Source organism: Moschus berezovskii, chromosome 13, assembly GCF_049115385.1.
Source record: "Moschus berezovskii isolate FMDL1 chromosome 13, NW_MosBer_1.0, whole genome shotgun sequence".
Lineage (NCBI taxonomy): Eukaryota > Metazoa > Chordata > Mammalia > Artiodactyla > Moschidae > Moschus > Moschus berezovskii.
The window spans coordinates 55,456,457-55,481,505 of NC_142472.1; the positions used below are offsets into that span (position 1 = coordinate 55,456,457).

General features: G+C 42.8%; 1 protein-coding gene across 1 annotated transcript in view; it reads left to right on the top strand.

Annotated features, from left to right (window-relative positions):
* Nucleotides 1-25,049, top strand: part of MTUS2 (microtubule associated scaffold protein 2) — a 257,866-nt gene that overhangs the window by 17,420 nt on the left and 215,397 nt on the right. The window contains exon 3 of the mRNA XM_055426319.2: nucleotides 6,895-7,092. Coding sequence (XP_055282294.2) covers nucleotides 6,895-7,092 — 198 coding nt within the window. The remainder of the gene's footprint in view (nucleotides 1-6,894; nucleotides 7,093-25,049) is intronic.

Consider the following 25,049-nt stretch of genomic DNA (forward strand, 5'->3'; position numbering starts at 1 on the left):
TGGGCTTTATTTTCTAATGCTTCTCTTGAAAGCCTTGTTTTGGCACATCTTCCTGATGTCTGATTGCATCTTTTCATAGCAGATTTCTGTTTCTTTTATTGTTGCAACATCTTCCCAAATTTCTCTAAGGATGCCTCTTTCAAGATATCTCCCGTTTCCTAAATTCTCTCTGTAGTCTCGGGGCAGATGTTTCTCTCGATTTTTTGGTTGCTTGGGTTATGTGGGAAGCTCTTCTCAAAGTCTTTGTGATCAGTCAGGCTTGCTATTGACTTGGATGAACTTGAAGTCCATTTGTTCGCACTCTTTAGGAGTCTGTCTCCCCTCACCCTGGGGCTTGGCACGGGTGGGCAGTGAAGGTAGATTCTTAGTGTTGGGTGCCGCATGGGCAGATGAAGGCCAGGGGAATGGGGTGTCTCCCTCCCTGTCTCAGCCTCTCCCCCTCCTTCCCGGGATCCGAGGCTCTGTGGCCCTGGCTGTCCGGCTGGAGGTCAGCGCACACTCCCTCTACTGCAGCACGGACAGCTCGTCTGTCTGCTGCAGCCTGCACGTCTCCTCTGCCCGCCATCCAGGGACCTCTGTTTCTGTTCCAGAAATTGTTGAAATAGCTGCCTCAGTAAGTAACTCTTTTCTCTCTCTTGTCCTGGGTTTAAATATGTAAATTGCTTAAGAGAAAGAAGTCAGTAAATGTTAGCTCTTATTATGAACTATACTTCTTCAAATTGAATGACTCTGACTTTAAGGCATCTTTGGTAAGAAAGGGACAAACTGCCTGCGTTCTGTCTGCCACTGCGAGCTGGCAAGTCTCCTTTTCCACGTAAATCTAGTCACCAGCACCTCGTAGGGTGCTATTCAGTAGTGTGAGATGGCTGTTTCCTCAGGCTTGCAGAAGAATTCTGAAAACTGTGCTGTTAAACGCATTCCGTAGAGATGCTATGTCATCATAATCTCCTGAGTCTTTTCCTTAGCCAAGAGTGCAAGGGCTTTGATTTTTTTCCTCTGTTTTGCAGTGCGACAGCCAGTTATCAGAAAACAGATGTTTCAAGGGCATTTGCTCATAAAAATATTGTTCCTTTCCGTGAGCTTTGAGACACTGATGGTTTCCCTGAGAATCACAGATATAAATAGAATCTAAGGCTTTCTCCATCCACACGTATACCCACAGCAGTTTAGAAGCATCGGTAGGTTTAGAGTCATTTACAAATAATTGACTAACTCTGCCATTTCTGTAAGGTGTCCTCATACAAGGTCACCTGTATTAGACATCTCTTTTTAAACAGCTTCTAAACATACACAGATCTGTCCATCAAAAGTATGGCATTTGTAGTATTTATATTACTTGTGCCTTCCTCAAATGTCCTTCTATTTGCAGCACTCTCTCAAGCCTGCACCCGACCCTCCACTTTCCAATTTCCATTTCTTACCCAAAGCCTTTGAGGAATTTATACACTGACCAATTATGTATAGAGAGATCAACGCTCCCTAGTGGTGATTTAATTCTTCTCCGGTGGAAAATATATCACTGGATGTTTGTGAATCTTTGGATTAAATCCAGCCACTTAAGGTGAGGCAGCAAGATCTAAACAGAAATCCAGATGCAGATACTCAGATCCTAGTTAGACTCTGATAATGCAAAAATGCTTGGTCTCAGTGTTTTAGAGTACTATAAGAAAGTAAAACTCAAGATTTGGACCTCAATTAAAGACATACTGCATACATAGTTTTATTTGGTTTTGTAGATTACTTATTGCTCAGTTAGCAGGATTCTGTTTTTACCTTTAGACCCATCCCTTTAAAAACATGCAGCTCTAAAAACATGAACCAAACCAGACCAAACCAAAATAAAACAACTTTCACTAGTTCCCTTTCTAGCCTGAGTATTGAATAGTGCCAGTGACCTGGATTGTGGACAGACACACCTGTCATGAGGTGAGCATTAAACTTAAAAATAATTTCAGGCATTGCTTTAGATTTTCCTGAAGTCTCACCAAAGGGTTTTATTGTCATCTCTTTGCTTCATCATTGGACGTGTATTTCTGACAGTGACCTAGATCTGATCTTTGCCCAGAAGCGATTTCTTAATTTTGATCTTGTTTATCATTTAGAGATGCTTTGAATTTTCAATGTGTTGTAACTTCTTAACGTTTAACCATTACTTTATGTTCACATCTTTAGCTTGTCTCTCCACTCTTCTTTTTTACCAGAATAGTGAGAAGCTGGGTAGCATCTTCATTTCTTTGCCTGGAAATCTCCTTAGCCGGAGTCCTGAATTCTTTAGATACGGTTTATACATTCCATGCCATAGCAGGTAGCATTGTTGCTAAACTTTCAGCCACCCTTAACAAGGATTCCCTTTCCGTCAATTCCCTCACTTAAAACCCTCACCAACAGCTTCCTCAAAGGCCTTCCTGGGAGTGCGGCTGTCTTAACCACTGGAGCCCCAGGGTATGCATTTTTAGATGCAGTTTCTTTTCTGTCATTATAATGGGTAGATGGTTTTATCCTCATTTTTCTTTTTTCCTGTATAATTTATGTATTTATTTTTGGTTGGTTCTTTGTTGCTGTGCGAGCAGACTTTTCTCTACTTGTGGTGAGCAGGGGGTACTCTCTAGTTGCTGCGTGCGAGCTTCTCATTGCAGTGGCTTCTCTTGTTGCAGAGCATGGGATCTAGCCTCATGGGCTTCAGTGGTTGCAGCTCATGGGCTCTAGAGCACTGGCTCAGTAGTTGTGGCTCACAGGCTTAGCTGCTTTGTGGCACATTGGATCTTCCTGGACCAGGGAGCAATCCCTGTATTGCATTAGCAAGTGGATTTTTACCCACTGCACCATCAGGGAAGTCCTGTCCTCGTGTTTTATATGAGGAAACGGATTCAGAGAGTTTGAGTCTATCCTGAGATTATACACTTGATTATACACATCAAACCCAGATCTTTAGTACAATCCTGAAACCTGCCACTTCCTTTCTTTCTTTAACTGTGTCTTTCTCATCTCCTGTGGGATGGTTGCAACTTTAACATTAAAAGTTTTTGCTTATTATCTCCCAACGTGGAGGAAAAGCAGCTGTTGTTTATTCTTATTTGAGAGTAAAGTGAGAGAGGATTTCTTTCTCAGCTACTTGAACAAAGTGAACCACCTCCCTACAAAATATTTGTGAAAGAAAAAAACTTTTTAAAAGCAACTGGGAAGAACTATAATAAAAAATTTTTAAAAAGGGTAGTTTGATTCATATAATGTGTTGTTCTATGTGTATAAATATACCATAAAAAACACACTTCAGATGTAAAATAAGGAGAAAATGGGCCTTGGATAAAAACCCTGGGTCATTCTACTTGATGATTTTGCCTTTCTTCAGTTCTTTTTTTCCCCATTGCACCTGGTCTGGCCTCTGTTTGGGGCCTGTTTGTCCCCTTATTCTAGACCGTGGTTATTTATCAACAATTGTCTCTACTCCAGTAGGTTGTAAGCTCCTCTTGGGGACCGCTGCTTTGTTTCTGAATTTCCCACAGTGCCTTCTAAAGTGTCTTGACCATGGTGGTGTCTGTGAATGCATATTGAATTGGATGGATATTCATTTACATTCTTAAAGTATTTTTTTGCTACCTGAGATGTCAGAAACATGGGACAACAATGGATGGACCGTTATCAATATAGTATTGAGCCATAAAGCACCATAATCTCGTTCTAGTTGATTGAGATATTTCTAGCATTCCAAAGTCATATTTGAAGGAGAATTATTTTTTATTTTATTTATTTTTATTGGAGGCTAATTACTTTACAATATTATATTGGTTGGTTTTGCCATATATTGACATGAATCTGCCCCAGGTGTACATGCATTCCCCATCTTGAACCCCCCCACCTCCCTCCCTGAAGGGAAAAAGGGGAAAAGGTAAGAACAAATACAAGTTTTCATTTTTCCTCTAAATGTGAAGATTTGCATTCTTCAAAGGATTAATCTTTCAAAAGAAAACCAGGATTACTTTGAAAGAGTGACATGTCTTTACAGCACGTAATAGCAGCAAAATCTCTTTTGTTGTTCAAATAGGAGTTCGTATCTTTTGCAGGGGATGGGGGAATCTTGACAGAATGTAGAGCCTTGATGAAAATAAAAGACGTAAGCACACATAAGCTCCTTTGCATGGGATTTGAATATTTGATTCTAGAGGTTTTTTGTAAGTGTTTAACTTTTGGAGTTATTTAATTTCCCCATTATGGTCATATTCATTTGGAAGAGACTTCGATCTGCCATACAGAGCATCTCTTCCATCTGCCTGTTAGAAGGGGTTTTTGTGGAGGACTCACAATGACAGACCAAGTCCTCCGTCTGTCATGGCCCTTTTAAAGTGAAGATGCTGATGGAATTTGTGACATTCATTGGTGCAGCTCAGCGTAAGCCTGTTACTGAACACAAGAATTATTCTTTAAAAAACTTCTGTTTTAATATAACAGCTCCATTGATATATAATTCATAGGCTAGATAGGAGTCACCCTTTTAAAGGATGCAGTTCAGTGGTTTTAGTCTATTCACAGAATTGGGCAACCACAACCACCATCAGTTTTAGAGCATTTTTATAGAAACCCTTTGCCTGTTATCAAACCCTCCCCTTTTCCCTAAAGTCCAGCCCCTGGCAACCATTAACCTACTTCCCGTCTCTCTAGATTTGCCTACTCTGGACATAACATACAACTGAATCATGCAACGTGTAGCCTTTTGTGTCTGGCTTCTTCCATTTGTTGTAAGGCTGCAGTCCCCAACCTTTTTGGCAGCAGGGACTGAATTCATGGAAGACAATTTTTCTATGACCTGGGGGGTGGTGGGGGGATGGTTTCGGGATAGTTCAGGTGTGTTACATTTATTGCGCAACTTTATTTCTATGATTATGTTACTATTCTGTGAGCTCCACTTCCGGTCATCAAGCATCAGATCCCGGAGGCTGGGGACCCCTGCATTAATGCTCTCACGACCCTTCCCTATTGTAGCCTGGGTCAGTGCCTCAGTCCGCTTTATGGCTGAAAAATACTGAGTGTGTTGGCCTTCCTCAGTTAATGCACCTTTGTGTCGTTTCCACGTTTTGTCACTTATGATTTATGCCCGTGCTCTCTCTCTCCTCCTCCTCCCCTCTACCCTCAGGCTTTTTTCCCTTCATTGTTTTTCCTGGAGGTTCTTGTGCTCTGCTTGTATCGACACGTTTCTTCCAGAAAGCTTCAAACCAGCATCCTCTGGGGTGGGACCTCCCTATGACAGTGGTTGCTTTATGGGATGTCAGGACCCTGGGAGGGTTGGAGTTAAGCTCTTTGGTGTCCACAGAGATGTCATGGGTGTTCTTTTTGATGACCCTGAGGATTAGGCTTCCCTGGTGGTTTAGCTCTAAAGATTCCGCCTGCAATGCAGGAGATGCAGGAGACTTGGGTTTAATCTCTGGGTCAGGATGATCCCCCGGAGGAGGGCACAGCAACCCACTCCAGTATTCTTGCCTGGAGAATCCCTTGGACAGAGGAGTCTGGCGGGCTACCGTCCATGGGTTACAAAGAGTCAACACAACTGAGCGACTGAACAGCCACCAGAGCCTGGGGATCAGGATTTCTGTGTGACAGACATGTAGGTGGCGCAGGTACTGCGGAGCCCTCCGCTCTTAGGAGTACAGACCTCTTGGCCTTTTTTCTTCTTTTTCACCCTAATGGCTGTTTTTTCATGAATGACTACCCAGTGGGCCACTATATGACAAGGAAGCCTTTCCCCTGAGCCAAGCATCAGTCCCAACTCCTATCCAAGACATGCACATAGGTCCTGGCAAAGATACATGAGCCAAGGTCACTCTCAGAAGGGCCCCAGTCCAATCCCATAGTCCTATTCCTAAAAACAGAAGTCAGGAAACCACAGTTGTACAGACCCCACTTTCACTGGACACAGGTGTGACCCCAGCCTCCCCCTCAGGGGACCTGTTGCCAGAGGAAGGGGCTGCATTGGCCAGCCCAGAGTCTGGTGGTTTTCTCTATATTTCCACACCTTGTTCTTATTCAGTCGTGTGTCCAGCTCTTTGTGACCCCATGGACTGCAGCACACCAGGCTTTCCTGTTCTTCGCCTTTTCCTGGAGTTTGCTTAAACTCACGTCCAGGATGCTTTCTATGTGTAGACCGTTCACTGAAATTTTTACACCTTGAATTTTCTTTTTTTTTTTTAAATGAATGGTCCATTTCTTAAATTAATAGGCAACCTGATTGAGCTTTCAATAGATAATGAAGAGTTAATTGTTGCATGAGACCACCGATGAAGGGTCTGAACACAGTGAATATGGCTTCAGTGAAAGTTATGTGGCTTGACTAGGAATTTTATACAAAACAGCAGGCTGCTTGGCCCTTTTCCCCTTTAGGTGTCATGAAAGAGCATTTGTGTGTTGATAACGTTCTGGTCCTACCTGGTGTTGAGACACTTCTCGTAGGATTGGGATGATCCTTGCAGTGGCTAGGTGTGGAGCTTGGCTCAAACACAGAGGTGCTTAAATCATGGATTTATAATAATGTTTTGTTGTTTCAACATTAGCCGGCTTTGCATATAACTGGCAATTAATTTTGAAGTTTGAATGCATTCTCAGCCACTAAGTTGTATCCAACTCTTTTGTGACCCCATGGACTATAGCCCGCCAGGCTCCTCTGTCCATGGGATTCTCCAGGCAAGAATACTGGAGTAGGTTGCCATGTCCTTCTCCAGGGGATCTTCCTGGCCCAGGGATGAAAAACCTAGCATAGCCAAAAATAGACAACTAAGTAAATTTTTTTTAAAAGTAAATTATGGTTTGTTTATGCTGGAGCTGGGTTAGTATTCACAATCTGTGCATTCTCTATCTTGCTGTCAACTGAGGCTTCCTTTTTTTTTTTTTGGTTTGGGCTCATTTTAGCAGATTTAAAGAAAGCTTCCAGTTCAAATGCTGCAAAATCCAACCTACCCAAATCTGGACTTCGCCCTCCTGGCTACTCACGTCTCCCTGCAGCCAAGCTGGCGGCCTTCGGCTTCGTCCGGAGCTCCAGCGTGTCCTCGGTGTCCAGCACCCAGTCGGCGGACAGTGCCCAGCCCGAGCCCAGCCGGCTGGCCAACCGTAAGTGGGGCGGATGGGCGGGCGGGCGACGCTGCTGTTCTCAGACACTCCTGATCAGCAGAGAGCAAATAAGCACGTGTACACGGGATTGCAATTTCTGTGTGCATAAAGTAAGAATTTGGGTTGACTACTCTACCATGGTTGGGACTTTAAAAATAGTCTACTCTAGGGAAATAAAAGCCTGTTTGGCACTACCATTTTCTAAGTTATATGGGGAGTGTATGTGCCTGAAAAGGACTTCTAAATTACTTTTAAATCTAGAAAGTGACTTATTGCTTTCTAGTGGCTGATTGCAGGAGCCCTTTGCCTCATGCATTCTAGGTAAGAAGCCACAGAAAAATCCAAAAATGTTATTACCATGTTGTGCTATCGTGAAGCGTATTAGATGTGAAATATTAGTGGAAAGAATCATTTTAGTCGCCTGTGATTATCCGTTATGCCTTCCTGTTGGTGGAGCACTCAATTTCTGAAAGTCAACTCAAGGATGCTAGAAACAGGGAAGCCCAGCTGAGCTTCTTCTAAGTCTGTGCCAAGGAAGGTCCCCATGAGCTGAGATGGTGTCAGTCCAGACCTGCTTCCTGACTCTGGTGTTGTAAGCTGAATTTGAAAGTATGCAGTCATAGCCTTCAAGCAGGTCCCAGCAGCCCCTGTCCCTGAAGAAGACTCGGAGGATGCCCTGTTCACCTGAGCCATCAAGGCTCAAGCAGCGTTTCAGCCTCATCGACTGGATCTGAAGCTGTGACACCTCAGATGTCAAGGAGTGATGACTTGCATGCTACTTAGCAGCTTTCCTGTGGAGAGCTGTTTGAAGGATTATATGAGTTGAACCAAGTTGGAATAAGAGAGCGAGGGGGAGGGGGAGAGGTGGAAGAGAGGTTAAGAGTGAGATTGATTTTGTATTATTTGTTCAGCTTCCTTCTCTCGGCTTGTTTCCCCTGTTCTTTCTTGGGTGGAGCATTTGTACACTTGTTCTAAATTTTGGCCTGCCTGGTTATTCCTAGAAGTAATGGGTTATATTTTCCTTCCTCTTAATGAGTTTGTAAGCATTTCTGAGAGGTTCTTTGCTCCCTTGGTTCCCTGAAGGTGACCTGCTTTCACCTGGGAATCATTTTAGGAATCCTGCTGGGATCGGGGGTTGCATCACGGTATGGTACATGTCTCAAAATCTTAACACAAATATACTGGAGAACTGTTTGTAAATGTGTGACTCTTATTTCTAGGGCTGTGTGTGTGTGTGTGCGTGCGCGCGCATATTAACAGTCTGAAGGTTTTGAAATAGAGGAGCAATGATCTGTCATCATTTTTAATAGAGGTTCCAGGAGCATATTTCTCTCTTAGATAGAGCATGAATGATAAAAAAAATCTCATATGGTATGTGTCTTTCCAAGGAAGGAGTTAAGATTTTGACTTCTTAAAAAAATTAACCGTAAGGTAAATTGAGCCCTGTCCCCACAGCAGGCGCTTTTTCAAAAGGAGAGGTGACAGGTGTGAATGGAATAATTCCAGATGTGCTTCGGGCATTTCTTCTCACCTGTGCATCAAAGGATGCAGGCCAGGGACTCCCTGAACACCCAAGGAGACAAGAACTGTTATGTGCCAGAGAAAATAACTCTTAGCTTATAAACTTCATCGTAAAAGCAGTATTTACTCTCTTCAGGACTGTTTTCTATTTCTAAAAAACAGTATGTTAGAACTGATTTTTTAATTATTTGCTGCCTAACTGTATATAAATTTGTCCTTCAGTAAATCACAGAAAAACTTCACACTTATTTATGCCTTAATACTGTAAGCTATTAATGTTATGCTTCTGCTTGTTACTAGATTTAATGTCAGGAAAACTTCTGTTCCTGATGCTTTGATGACAGGGATTAAGTAAAATACAAAACTCTTGGGAGAGCTGAAAGTCCTTAGATTAACTCCTAGGAGCAAATGTTGCCAGTTTATCTCATGAAAACAGCTAATATGATAGCAGAGTTGGTTCCTTTTGTTTCTTGTGTACCTTTCTTTAGGCATTATATTCACCTAGGGTTCGTTTTAGGAATATGGCTATAATACGGGATTGCACAACAGACAGGAGATCCCTCAAAATCTGAAACATGATTATAATGGGAAACTATTTGCAAATGTGCAGTTCATGATTTTAGATACTCACATGTCTGTAAGTAGTCTTGACCCTGTCCATGTGACTGTGAATGCTATATTGGGGACGCTTAAGTGTTTTGTTATGAATCTCCTAGTGTCTTCTGGGCTACCTTGGCTTATTTGCTACTCTTCTGTGTGGTTTTTCTGTGTCCTGATGGGCAAGCAGTGATGACTGTAAAGAGGTGGCCTGGGAGCCCCACATGGAGTCTGCCCTCTACCCGGGGCTCAGACTCAGCACCATTTACTCAGCCCCTCAGGGCAGAGGCTTTCCAAGGCAGGTGCCCTGATGAATGTGTCTTCTGACCTTCTCCACAAAGTTTTGGCATGTGGGGCCAACACAGGGAAAGAAATCATCTGTTGGTCCTTATAATCGGAGGGTATTTTACCATCCTGTTTACCCCTTCATTTTATAGCTGAGCAAACTGAGAATGACCTGGTCCCATCCTGGGACCGTGTTCTTCTTCCTCTGTTTAGTTCTTAAAGCTGCCATACATGGTAAAGACACACCCATGATGTGGAGTCTTTTCTATCTATCAGGGAAGCAAATCTTAGAGTCCAGTTGGCATGAGAGGGCCCTTAGATCCAGCCCGCCTCTCCCTGCCCCACCCCTTCCCAGGTGTGTGTTCCCAGTGATGACCGGATGTGTGGGGGCCGCTCGATGGTGAGGCAGTGCTCCTTGTAGGCTCAGGCTGGCTCCCTGAAATCCCCTGCTAGTAACCTGGTCTCCCTGGACTAACACACAGCCGTTATCCTCAGTGTGCTGCAGGAGATGCCCTCCTCTACAGGTTCAACATGGAAAGATGATGGGGTTGGCCAGTTTTGAACCGCAGATAAAACTTCAAATTCCACTAGGTCATGACCCACTGTTTTTGTTTTTTGTAAAAAAAAGATTGAAAGTGAATACGAAGAAAATAATCTTCTTACTTAAAAGTTAAATTTCACCTTAAAATCATAGTATTTCAGCAGGTCCGACCCAGTGTGTAGCTCATCATTTTTTTAATAGTTCTCAGAGAATGGAACAGGACTCTTCAGTATGCTTTAGGCAGTAGAAGCTTTGAGAAAAACAATGGCTATGGAATTTAGTGTTAGTAACATAGTATACGGAGAAGGCGATGGCACCCCGCTCCAGTACTCTTGCCTGGAAAATCCCATGGACAGAGGAGCCTGGTGGGCTACAGTCCATGGGGTCTCAAAGAGTCGGACACGACTGAGCGACTTCACTTTCACTTTTCACTTTCGTGCATTGGAGAAGGAAATGGCAACCCACTCCAGTGTTCTTGCCTGGAGAATCCCAGGGACGGGGGAGCCTGGTGGCCTGCCATCTATGGGGTTGCACAGAGTCGGACACGACTGAAGTGACTTAGCAGCAGCAGCAACATAGTATATCCCAGAGTATACAGGGTTGTCAGATTTATCAGCAGTTGGGTTTGTAGACTTGATTTTCCCAGTGGATGAGGAGGTGTTTTTTAAGAGAATGGCACTGATATATACACAATGCTCTGTGTTAAATAGATAGCTAGCGGGAAGCTGTTGTATAGCGTAGGGAGCTCAGCTTGGCACTCTGACGACCTAAAGGGGTGGGGTGGGAGTGGGTGGGAGGGAGGCTCAAGAGGGAGGGGACATACATACATTTACAGCTAGTTCATGTTGTCGTACAACAGAAACCAACACGACATTATAAAGCACTTATCTTCCAATTAAAAATAAAAAATAAAAATACCAGTTTAAAAAAAGTTAAACCCTTTGGATGTGTGTGGGGGTGTTGGGGGGGCGGGTGGGAAAACTTACAGTTTCATGAATTAATTGTTAATGGAAATAGATCATATCATCCAAGGATAGGATAATTTATGTGGAGGTTCATCTCTCATTGTGGATTCTGAATAGCACCTAACCTATTGGCGCTTGAGAAATAGAAAATATCAGAAAATAACATGGAAAAGGTGACATCTGCAGCTGTCTTTTTCAGCTTCTCCTCTGCTTGTTCTTTTCCGTGATAGCTCATGTTTTCACTCTGCGGTGAGCTGAGGCCAGAAATCCTGAAACAAAGAGTTTGAAAAGAGAAAGCAGAAAACTTCCGGGCTTTCGCTTGTTTCTGTTTCTGGTTCAGGGAGGTAGTAGAATGTCTGGGAAAGTAGGGGTAGAGCTGGACGTGAACAGAGAAACTGAAGTGAAGATGAATAGTCATGACCAGTGGATATTTGTGCTCGCAGCCTGAAAACTGAGTTGGGCTGGAGGGTTCATTTCTTTTCTTCTTTTTTGATGTGTATCTTTCTAGTTTGTTCTCATATGCATATGCACATTTTTTCTTTCACAACTTTGGAGTCTTTGTATTCTTTGTAATCTTCTCCCCCCCCCCCCCCCCCCCCGTTTAATCCATTGAAAACATTTGTCTCAGCCATTAGGTTTTCTTATATAACATGCTTTTTAAAAATTGGATGATAATTGCTTTACAATATTATATTAGTTTCTGCTGTTCAGTCCAGTTCAGTTGCTCAGTCCTGTCTCTTTGCGACTGCAGCATGCCAGGCCTCCCTGTCCATCACCAATTCCCAGAGTTTACTCAAACTCATGTCCGTTGAGTCCGTGATGCCATCCAACCATCTTGTCCTCTGTTGTCCCCTTCTCCTCCTGCCTTCAATCTTTCCCAGCATCAGGGTCTTTTCAAATGAGTCAGCCCTTTGCATCAGGTGGCCAAAGGATTGGAGTGTCAGCTTCAGCTTCCAATGAATATTCAGGACTGATTTCCTTTAGGATGGACAGGTTGGATCTCTTTGCAGTCCAAGGGACTCTCAAGAGTCTTCTCCAACTGTGCAACAACATGAATCAGCTATACACGTGTCCCCATGCTTGTGAGCCTCCCTCCCACCCCTCTAGGTCATCACAGAGCACCCGGCTGCGCTCCCTGTGCTATACAGCAGCTTCCCACTAGCTACCTATTTTACACGTGGAAGTGTTTATATGGCAGTGCTACTCTCTCAGATCATCCCATGGAGGGTTCATTTCTGAATAAGGTGATCTGGGAGTTTCTTGGAGGGGTTGTAAACTGGACAGTATCTGGGGAGGTGGAGGTGGGCTCGATCTAGCAGATACTTTGGGAGGAACCGTTGGTACATCCAGAAAACCTCCTGAAGTACAGGGGTTGTCATTTCCTTCCCCAGGGCATCTGCCCAGACCCAGGGATTGAACTTGCGTCTTATGCATTGGCAAGCAAGTTCTTTACCACTGAGCCACCAGGGAAGCCCGACTGTGATCTGCTCATAGATTACAACTTAAAAAGTTAATTGGTCATTTGTAGTATAATTATATTCAGAGCTTCCCTGGTGGCTCAGACGTTAAAGCGTCTGCCTACGATGGGGGAGACCCGGGTTTAATCCCTGGGTTGGGAAGATCTCCTGGAGAAGGAAATGGCAACCCACTCCAGTATTCTTGCCTGGAAAATCCCATAGACAGAGGAACCTGGTAGGCTACAGTCCATGGGGTCTCAAAGAGCTGGACACGACTGAGCAACTTCACTATATTCAGAGCTATATCATCATGTGAACTGACATACTAGTCTTGCAAATGTCCAAGACCTTATATATCTCTGTGTATATAATTAGCCACGTTAAATGAATTGAGCTGAAACCCAGCTGTTGAGGGTTTTCTTTTTTCTTCTGGCTGTACCATGTACAGCATGTGGGATCTTAGTTCCCCAACCAGGGACTGAACCTGTGCTCCCTGCATTGGGAACTGAGAGTCTTAACCACTGGACTGGCAGGGAAGTTCCTGAGGGTTTTCATGAGAGAATTTCAAAGTTTCCAAAATTAATTATCAACATTTAGAGAGATTGGTTAGTCTCATTAAACTCTAAAGTTTTAGTTCTTATTTTAATACTTGAAATAAGTAAGTGTTCTTTTAATTATTGAATAAAATTTGGGTTTTTGCAATAATGATCTGAAGTGAAAAATCAGTAGCCTTTTTGGAAGGTTAATCAATGAAGGTGTGGGTTGGTGTGAAAGCATTTTGCAATGTTAAATCCAATGTTTATGATTATGAATACTACAAAGTATATTTACATACATGGCATGTTTGATTTTCTATGTCTGACATGCCTTCTAAATAAGATCAGAGTTGATGAGAAGCATTATTAATAATTCCTGCTGAGGCAGCCATCAACCCCGCTCATGTTCCATTGGCAAAGAGGGAGTCTTTCTTTATTCATGGGAAATAGGTGCTGAAAGGGACCTGTGAGCTTAAATTTCAGAGAAGCTATTGCCTCTTTGAGATTGAACCTTATTCATGTCCTTGTGGAGAAGGCAATGACCCCACTCCAGTACTCTTGCCTGGGAAATCCCATGGACAGAGGAGCCTGGTAGGCTACAGTCCATGGGGTCGCTAAGAGTTGGACACGACTGACGCGACTCAGCAGCACGTCCTTGTACAGTCCTTTTCAAAACACTCGGGCAGTGGTTCACTTCTACCCAGAGATGAGATTAGAACGTAAATGTGTTTTGAAGGAAGCTGATCATTTATGGTTGAAAGTAAATAACTGAAACTGGTGGGAGAGAGTTAATATTTTTATTTATAGTGAAAATAATGTCTTACTGAACACCTGTTTTGGGTCCTTGTGTTGTTTTGTGAAGATCAGGTTGTCAGTTTTCTCTTTCCCAAATCTGCAGTCTTTCAGTATCTGTTATAGGGGAGGGTGGAGCTCAGTCCTGGGGCTGCAGTGACCTGGACCCCCTGTGAAGTTGGAGCCCAAGGGGGAGATGAGAGGATGCAAGTGCCTCCTGCAGGGAGCTGTTGGTGTGGCTGTCATTGGACTGGGGGTGAGGAAAGAGCCCTGCCCTCAAGTCTACCCCCAGCCATCTCAACCCTAAGGCATTATATCTTCAGATCAAATTATTTCACACTGCTTTTAGGTAATGAAAGTTTTCTGAATTTGCTGTGAAATAATCCTTCAAAGAAAAAAAAAATCCTGGGGTAGGGAACAGTATAGATGAGAAAAGACAGGCAAATGTCTGATAATTCTTTTTTTTTTTTTTTTTAATTTTATTTATTTATTTTTTTGCATTACAATAGTTTAATATGAGCAATCAGAACTAATTAACAGTATAACAATATTTTACAACTGAAATAATTAAAATAAACTATAAAATTACTACATAAAACAGGTCTGATCTAGCTTATTTACTTTCTATAATCTCTTTAGTGCTGCAAAACCATTTATTTCTTTTTTTTTTTCATGTTTTAATAAACACTTCGTCTTTTTGTATTGCTTTTTTTTTATCACAATAATAGAAATATAACATCATATATCACTGTAAAACACATTTCCACATAAATGCTGATAAGCACAAAATATTTTTCATCATTTACATTTTAACTGTAATAATATATGGCAGAATTAAAGCTGCATCCATCATGTGTCTAACTCACCTTGCTGTAATGAATTTTTAAATGTAATGGTTTCTGTCGCAAAGTAAAATCGTACATAATGTCTAGTGACACAGTACGCTGGTGGATGGGTGGATTTGGAAAATGGAAATGCAACTACATTTTTAATTAGATTTATAAACTTCACCACCTCCACCTCCAGCCAGCTTCCCAACCCTCCCTCCCACCACCATTATTTATTTATTTATTTATTTTTTTAAAATGAGGCTTTTGATTAATGTTTGACAGAGCTGATTCAGGTTGAATAGACTAAATTTCTTTAAACAAACTTACTTATACTCCAGAGTCCTTTAAAAACTTAATAGCATTTATACATTGAAGGTATTTGATTTTCTTGTAACTAGCACTTCAAATGCAACAAGCATTTGAAGCAACAAGCATTCGACCCAACAAGTAAAACTTTCTACAGTTCATAACTTTTATAAATAAAATAAATTAAATGTACAGTGAATAAGTTCTCTGAAATATTTCAATATTTCTGCAGGTTTAGTAACATCGTAAAATACATTTCAACTAAAATTCACAAATCTAAAAACCTGTTAGGCATTTTTAGGCGTTTTAAGTTGGAAATGAAGACCAATGTTACATCGTAATATGCCAATTACAAATAGTACTTCAAATAGCAAATACTACAGTTTGTCCCAAACTTTAAAAACTATTCATGAACTCAACACTGAACTATTGATGGCTATGAGAATTGTTTCCTAGCCTTTTTGAAAATTTCAACCCATTTACGTTTAAGGTAATTATTGATAAGTACGATCCCGTAGCCATTTTCTTTATTACTTTGGGTTCAAGTTTATACACTCTTTCTGTGTTTCCTGTCTAGACAAGATCCTTTAGCATTTGTTGGAGAGCTGGTTTGGTGATGCTGAATTCCCTCAGCTTTTGCTTGTCTGTAAAGCTTTTGATTTCTCCTTCATATTTGAATGAGATCCTTGCTGGGTATAATAATCTGGGCTGTAGGGTATTTTCTTTCATCACTTTAAGTATGTCTTGCCACTCCCTTCTGGCCTGAAGAGTTTCTGTTGAAAGATCAGCTGTTATCCTTATGGGAATCCCCTTATGTGTTATTTGCTGCTTTTCCCTTGCTGCTTTTAATATTTGTTCTTTGTGTTTGATCTTTGTTAATTTGATTAATATGTGTCTTGGAGTATTTCGCCTTGGGTTTATCCTGTTGGGGACTCTCTGGGTTTCTTGGACTTGGGTGATTATTTCTTTCCCTATTTTAGGGAAGTTTTCAACTATTATCTCCTCAAGTATTCTCTCATGGTCTTTCTTTTTGTCTTCTTCTTCTGGGACTCCTATGATTCGAATGTTGGAGCGTTTAACATTGTCCCAGAGGGCTCTAATATTGTCCTCATTTCTTTTAATTCGTTTTTCTTTTTTCCTCTCTGTTTCATTTATTTCTACAATTTTATCTTCTAGTTCGCTAATCCTGTCTTCTGCCTCTGTTATTCTATTGTTTGTTCCCTCCAGAGTGTTTCTGATCTCATCTATTGCATTATTCATTGTATATTGACTCTTTTTTATTTCTTCTAAGTCCTTATTAAATCTTTCTTCCATCTTCTCAATCCTTTTCTCCAGGTTATTTATCTGTAACTCCATTTTGCTTTCAAGATTTTGAATCATTTTCACCATCAAAATTTGAAATTCTTTATCAGGTAGATTCCCTATATCTTCTTCTTTTGTTTGTGTTGGTGGGCAATTATCTTGTTCCTTTACTTGCTGGGTATTTCTCTGCCTCTTCATCTTGCTTATATTGCTTTGCTTGGGGTGTCCTTTCCCTCTTCTTGCAGTTTGTGGAGTTCTCTTTATTATGTAGTTTCTTCGCTGTGTGTGGGGTTGGACGGGTGACTTGTCCGGGTTCCCTGGTTAGGGAGGCATGTGTCAGTGTTCTGGTGGGTGGAGCTTGATTTCTTCTCTTTCCTTTAGAAGACAATGGCTGCTTTTCTGGGAGCCTGATGTCCTCTGCCAGTATTCAGAAGTTGTTTTGTGGACTTTACTCCGCATTCAAATGTTCTTTTGATGAATTTGTGGGGAAGAAAGTGGTCTCGCCGTCTTATCCCTCCGCCATCTTGTTCCTTCCTCCCAAGAACACTGGATTCTTATATTCCACTTGATCGTGGAGTACCTCTTCCCAGCTGCTCCAGCAAGGCAAAGCCGCTGTACCCTACCTTGGACGAGGGGTATCTCCTCAAGGCCGCCCCTCCTGCTTTGAATGTGGATCAGCTCCTCTCGGCCCTCTGGTGCCCAAGCAGCCACCGCCTCCTGGAGGTGGTACAGCTCCTCTCGGCCACCGCCCTAACCCTGGGTGCGGGGCAGCTCCTCTCAGCCACGATTCTGCACGTGGTCGGTTGCGCCGGGCGTCTCTCGCGTCTGCGCCGCCGGGGGCCGGGCGTCTCTTGCGTCTGCGCCGCCAGGGGCCGGGCGTCTCTCCCAAATGTCTGATAATTCTTGAAGCTGGATGATGGAGCTCTGAGGGTTCAGGCCACTATTTACTTCACTTCTTTTTTGTATGTTTGAAAATTTTTCATTTTAATCTAACCTTCCATTGAAAAAGTTTAAACTCTCATCTTCTCTGTTTCAGTTTTCCTAAGAGCCAGTATAGCACAGTGGTGAAGAATGTGGTCTCTGGAGGCACCCCTTGGGTTTGCATTCTGCTTCTGCCACTTGCTGGTTCTGTGACTCTAGTCAAGTCACTTACTCTCTCTATGCTTCTATTCCTCATCGTAAAATAATATTGGTTTAGTCACTAAGTCATGTCTGACTCTTGTGACCCCATGGACTGGAAATCCCATGGACCCCACCAGACTCCTCTGTCCATGGGATTTCCCAGGCAAGAATACTGGAGTGGGTTGCCATTTCCTCCTGCAGGGGTACCTCCTGACCCAGGGATCAAACCCATGTTTCCTGTATCTCCTGCATTGCAGGCAGATTCTTTATCCACTGAGCCATCGGGGAAGCTAAAATGATATTACTACTAGTAAATAAGGTCAGAAGCCCCCATAGGATTGATGGAATATTAAATGAAATTAATAATTGCCAACAGGGCCTTGCATCATCATCACCATCATCATCATAATATTTCTATGACTGTTTCCATCCATTTGCCATGTGCAGAAAGTTCTGTGTTGAGAAGGATTTAGCTCAGATGGAAAAATGCCGTGATGGATTAAGCGTGTTTGGCCTGGAGTAGGGATACTGGTATTGATAACATCTAAGTCAGGGAGATGACATTCACTCCATTCACAGTTGTCATTAGCTCTGTCATGTATGGTGAATGCCTTTCTGAGTGTTAAAATAAATGTATATCATTTATAAAACAGTAAGGTGGCAGTTCTAGAAGTTAACCAGTTGGTTTTCGTGGGAGTCACTTGCTTTTGGGCTCTAAGCTTGCGGTTGTTTAATTCCCCAATGTGTGCTCAGTCACGTCTGACTCTTTGCGACCCCATGGACTGCAGCACACCAGGCCTCCCTGTCCATCACCAGCTCCTGGAGTTTACTGAAACTCATGTCCATCGAGTCCATGATGCCATCCAACCATCTCATCCTCTGTCGTCCCCTTCTCCTCCCGCCTTCAGTCTTTCCCAGCATCAGGGTCTTTTCTAATGAGTCAGTTCTTCACATCAGGTGGCAAAGTATTTAAACTTCAGCTTCAGAATCAGTCCTTCCAGTGAATATTCAGAACTGATTTCCTTTAGGATGGACTGGTTGGATCTCCTTGCAGTCCAAGGGGCTCTCAAGAGTCTTCTCTAACATCATAGTTCAAAATCTCTCTCATTTCACTCTCCTAAAACCCTTAGCGTGTTATCATTTAAGAGAATACGTTCAGTTTGATTTACTTTATTTTTTTATTTTATTTTTTAAAATTTATTTTTAATTGGAGGATAATTGCTTTACAACATTGTATTACTTTCTGCTATACAACAACATTAATTAGCAATGTGTATACTTATATCCTCTCCCTCCTGAGCCTCCCTTCCACCCCTCCCCCAATCCCGCCCCTGTAGATTGTCATAGAGCACTGAGCTGAGCTCCCTGTGTTGAGTTCCCTTTAAACGAAATGTATTTATATGCAAGGTGACTAATACATAGCACATTAATCTATGTTGATGGCTTTTAAAACCTCTGCTGAGAATAGAAACTGAGTGTTGGATCTGATTTTTGTTCCTGTGCCTGTAATGTCTGCGGGAAAAAATGGGAACATTTGATTTTGCAGTGTTTGAAGGGCTTCACACAGTTTCTCATTTTGCTGGAGTCTAATTTCCATTGTACTAGGATTTTACTTTGTCGGATATCTCAAGCCGATGTGGGCGGGAGGGAAAGAACAGTGAGAACAAAAACCAAAGTGAGCTCCTGGTTTTCTCTGGAAATGAGGAAGTGAGACACATGCCTCTGATAGACTTAAATACCTATTTCCCTGGAACCCGTAATTATGTAATTTAAAGTCTTCTTTGTAAGGAAAAAATAGAACCGTGTGCACTGAATCCTGCTGTTAATTTTCCCAGTGATTCCCACACATGCATTTCTTTCTTTTTTCTCCCATTTTGCTTCCTTCGTACACACACAGTAGAACGAGGTGCTTCTGGGCGTTACTCGGCATTGCTTATAAGTGAAAATACTTTCCTTAGTGCTCAAGTAACACCTAGTTTATTCGTTTTGCGTCAGATATGTAAGCAAAACTTTTTGAAATCACATTGCCTTTCAAGAGGTTTATAGGTACTGTATTCTTACCTGTTCTATCTCATTCCAGATACTTAATGAAGAGAGGGTACCTTGAACTATGAACTAAGATAAGAAATATGCCACACTTACATGCATAATATGTAATAAAATTAGCATTTATAGTTAATTAGGATAATCGTTGGGAAAGTCAGTTAACCTCACTGAACTCAGATTTTTATTACAAACGTTGGAAGGGATTGAATTAATTGAATTTACCACTTCAAGCTCTCAAGAGCTGGCCTCTTGCGGCTGAATTCTATAAAGGTATGGAATCATTTATGACTCTTAAGTGGTGGATAATCAGAACTGTATTAGTTGAGAATCATGAATATGATAATGTAAGTTAGTTTGGAGAAGAGAGTAGAGAGTGAGAGATCTTAGTTCTGCCAAAATTAGGGATCTGTCCCTTCCTTGCCTTACCTTATTTTGTTTGTTTTCTCTTGTTACACGAGATGGACATTTCAGGACAGTAACAGCGAACAGCTGAAAGGTTTTAATGTCCTGATTTTTTGCTGTAAATTACAGAGCTGAGATTCTTGAAAGTCATCTTCTTGGTCCTGCCCTTTGCCTCATGCTGGGCATCAGGAAGTGATGACTTCCAGACTCATAATGACTTCTCCCAGGACCTCTGCTGATAGTGTGTGCATCCTTGTATCCTGTAACAGACGCAGACTGTCATCTGTAAAGGTTCATAGAGATCCTTGCATTGTCTTCCTTAAGGCAGCAGATGGGGTCACAGGTCGATACTTCCTTTTGCTTTCAATAGGAAAGGAAATCAGTTAATGGTGATGTCAGATTGGTTCTTGGACTCCCCTAACAGGCAGCAACTGAGAGGCGAGGGCATGTGGGAGCCTGAAGTAGGCATCAGCAGTGGGCACAGAAAGAAAAGACCAAATAAGAAAGAGACAGAACCTAGAGGGCAGGAGCGCCCGGGAGGGTGGGGGTGACAGCAAGAGAGAGGGGCCTCTTGCAGACCTAGGGGTTCAGGGGGAGGACTGGGTGTGTGGGCCTCTGGGTCTGTTGAGTTCCCAAGAAAGCATATTTTCTCTAATTTGAGTGCTTTGTTCTTTATTTAAAAAATTTTTTACTTGGAGTATAGTCGATTTACAAAGTTGTGTTAGTTTTAGGTATGTGTGCATGCTAAGTCACTTCAGGCATGTCCAACTCTGTGTGACCCCATGGACTATAGCTCCCCAGGCTCCTCTGTCCATGGGATTCCCCAGGCAAGAATACTGGAGTGGGTTGCCATCCCCTCCTCCAGGGGATCTTCCTGACCCAGGAATCGAACCTGTGTCTCCAACATCTCCTGCATTGGCAGGCGGGTTCTTTACACAAATGCCACCTGCGAAGCCTATTTTGGACGTGTGTGTACAAATATGACCTTACTACAACTTGGCCCAGAGCCACAATGAAACCTCCCCATCCGCATCTCTTGCCACAAATAAACGTGACAAGAAATGGCCACCCCAGACTCTTTAAGGCTGGAATCTTTCCCCAGCACTCTTTCTTAGAAACCGTGTATGGCAGGGAGGTGACAGGCAGACTGCCTCAGCTGACAGCCAACACCCATTTACTCAGACCCCTTTGATTAGAAAATGAGAAATGCCAATGCATCTTGGGCGCTGTCAGCCCCGAGGTTTGCCTCTAAAGTCGGTGCCCACGCAGTAGACTTCTGTGGCCACCAGTGAGATTTGCTAATGAAGGCAAATGAGGCTGCCCAGACCTGTCACAATGGTTTCACTGAACAGATACACTAATTAAGCCGGGGGTCATGGAGCAGGTGTTGTTTCAAGCAGGTGCTCTTAGTTTGTGTCCGGCAGTGACTCTGCCAGTGCACACAAAGCAGTCCAGTTCTTTCTGGTTTTTACTGCAGCTGCGGAGTAAGTGTACTTATTGCCTGGTGACTGGTTCCTTGTCCAGAAAGGGTCAGTTTCCTCTGCTGCTGCTAAGTCACTTCAGTCGTGTCCGACTCTGTGTGTTCCCATAGACGGAAGCCCACCAGGCTCCCCCATCCCTGGGATTCTCCAGGCAAGAACACTGGAGTGGGTTGCCATTTCCTTCTCCAATGTGTGAAAGTGAAAAGGGAAAGTGAAGGCGCTCAGTCGTGTCCGACCCATAGCGACCCCACGGACTGCAGCCTACCAGGCTCCTCCATCCATGGGATTTTCCAGGCAAGAGTACTGGACTGGCTTGCCATTGCCTTCTCCGGTTTCTCCAGCCGGGCCTTAATGTGCCTTGGGTGTCTCCGTGCACTGCACTTGCTTCCTTCTTCTCATGTCCCTAGTTGTCTGTTCCTTCCAGCAGCCTTGGTTTACCATCACAGAAGCCTGCGGTGGCCAACTGGTGCCTTAGATATTATCCAGGTGATCCTGACCGTTCTGTAGAAAAGGAGAGGGTGTGAGGAGAGGCGAGATGACTTGCCCCCACTGCAGGGTGAGTTAGTGATGAGCCCAGGGCTGGATCAGTCTGATGCCTCATCTCTTGATGCACGCCAGGATGAAAGGCACTGGATGTCCCTCAAGGGTTTACTGGGGAAACGTATACTTGTTCCGTGTGTGCCTCGAGTCTTAGGACGAGGCGATTCCAGCTTTGAGGTCCTACAGTGTAAGTTGGCCGCGACTAGAACCCAGCAGTTTCCTGTGACATCTCTTTGCTGAGGACCCAAAAGAAGTGGAGTCAAGCTGCCCCCAGGACCCGGGAGCCTGTTAGCCATGGGTCTGTACTGGTTGAGGTTCCTTGGGAGTGGTCCCCAGAGACTAGAGAGGGCAGAGGTGCGAGGGCTGTGTGCTGAGCACAGACATTGGCGGACCCCGAGCTCCTGCTCGCAGACTCCAGGAGAGGCGATGAGGACCAGAGGCCAGATGTACGTGCTGCCCGGGGCCATCACGTGGGACAAATCACAGGTCCCTGTGGGCATCCAGTGTCCTCCCTGCCACGTGAGGGATGGGACCATGGTTTCTGAAATGCCTTCTGTGGATTCTGTGTCTCTGGAGCAGAAGGTTCTTAGGGGTTCTGGGGCCCCTAGGACACACGTTTGCTCCTTCTTACACTTTCATTCAGAAGCTGTAAGGAAAGACCCATAACATTTCCCCTGTGTTTTTCCTCTGCTACAATTGAAGGGCATACAAGTTATGCTGTCTGTATATAGTATTGTTCACAGTATTGTATTGAGTGTTTGAAAGTTGCTAAAAGTGTTGATCATAAAGGTTCTCATTGCAAGAAAAGAAATCTGTAGGAGTTTGGGGTTAACATATACCCACTACTATATAAAATAGATAAACAACAAGGAAGTATACTCAACATCTTATAATAATCTATAATGGAAAAGAATATGAAGAAGAATGTGTATATGATGTGTCTGTATATGTATTCAGTTACTATGTATATTCACTTGCTATATAAATATATATATATTCAGTTACTATATGTATATTTAGTTACGTATACATATATGTAACTGAATCTCTTTGCTGTATACCAGAAACTAACATTTTAATGAACTATACTTTGATTTAAAAAGTCTTAAAAAAATCTCTATATGAAGTGATGGATCTTAATTTATTGTGAGGATCATTTCACAGTATCTGCATAAATCAAATCATTATGTTGTATACCTAAAACTTGTACAATGTTCTATGTCATTTATATGTCAATTATATGGTTGTGTGTGCTTAGTCACTCAGTCGTGTCCAGCTCTTTACAGTCCATGGACTGTAGCCCGCCAGGCCTTCTGTCCATGGGGATTCTCCAGGCAAGAATACTGGAGTGGGTTGCCAGGCCCTCCTCCAAGGGATCTTCCCAACCCAGGAATCGAACCCAGGTCTCCTGCATTGTAGCCAGATTCTTTACTGTCTGAGTTGCCAGGGAAGCCCATATGTCAATTATATCTCAATGCAAAAAATACAGAGATAAATGCCTAGATTTCTTTCTACTTTAATGCTATAATAATAATTAGAATTATTGGAAACGTTTAAATATGTTTGTTCACTTGTATTTTCTAAACATGGGGAGTGAAGTGAGAAGAAAAGGAAAACAGAGTAGAAAAAAGAAGATGGAAATATATCCCATTTTTAAAAGATGAGATGAATAAAAGGGGGGAAATGATTAATTGTCTCATGCTTACCAGAGACCAGAGAAAGAGTTGAAATTTCAGTAGGCAGTGAGAGGGAAGTTCACCACCTAAGGAGACCCCAGTGCTCCTGGGGTCTGCCGTGTGTTACAGTCCCCTCTATGATTGAATTCTGTTACTTCTGGCAATGAGATCAAAGTGGGGCAGAAATAATCTCTACAGCATTCTGACAAAATTAAAAGATGAAAGGAGGCTGTATAAAATAATTAATCTCACGAGAAAAAGCAGAACTTGCTTGTCTCCAGAAAAGACTCTGATAAAAGCCTCTCTTATAAGTTATGTCGTGTTGTGGGACAGACAAGACATGGAACAAAACGCCAGACGACTTCCCTAATCGAGTGTGAGAGCGTTTGAAATTTCCCATCTTTCTCTGTTTCTCATGGGAGTGTTGTTTCAGTGATGATAAAATGTCCCACGATTCCTTACTACTTCTCAAGAGGTAACCATATGGATGTTTTATGAGACAGTGATAAGAAATAAGTCTCGCTCACCCCTAAGAAAATGGTCTCTGTATAAGTCAGGTGTGGATCTCAAAATGCCTTTGATCACTCTCACATTCAACCAGACTCCAGAAATATTTTTAATCTTTATTGAAATATAGTTGATTTACATTGTGTTGGTTTCTGATATACAGCAAAGTGATTCAACTATATATATCTGTATCTCTGTATCTACATATAGATATTTTGTACATTCTCTTCCATTATAGGCTATTGCAAAACACCGAGTATAGTTCCCTGTGCTATACAGTAGGTCCTTGTTATCTGTTTTGTATATTATTGTTCAGTTGCTGAGTCATGTCTGACTCTTTCTGATCCCATGAACTGCAGCACGCCTGGCTTCCCTGTCCTTCACTATCTCCCTGAGTTTGCTCAAACTCATGTGCAGTGAGTTGGTGATGCCATCCAACCATCTCATCCTCTGTTGCCCCCTTCTCCTCTTGCCATCAGTCCAGAAATATTCATTAGGTACCCATTGCTTTTGTCCTGGGCTGAGCACTGGAGGAACAAGGAGTCCCACTGCCTGGCTGTGCGGTCACACCTGGGCTGAGGGCAGTGCATGTCTGGAGGAAGATGGAAGCCTCGAGAAGGAAGCAGAGAGGACTGGGAGAGGATTGCTGCTCTGCTCTGAGAACGCTGTCGATTTACTGTCTGGTGCTCCCGTCACCCCCAGGATCAGATGGAGATGACTGGGACCTCTGGCGATCCAGTAGTTAGGAATCTGCACTTCTACTGCAGGGGGTATGAATTCGATCCCCGGTCAGGGAATTAAGATCCCCCAGGCCGTGTGGCATGACCAAAAAAATAAATGGCGATAATGGTAGCATCCTTTTACAGAAACAACAAATAGGTGGTCTCCCTTGGGGTAGATAGTTTACCCTGGCATTCAGGATCTTCCTCAGTCTACTGTGAACTTACTCCTCGAAGCTGTGTTATTCCATTGATGTAAAGAATTGGTCCCTGCCATTGAGGAGGTAATAGTGGATGAGTAGACTGTCTAAGGTAAATTATTCCAATATAGT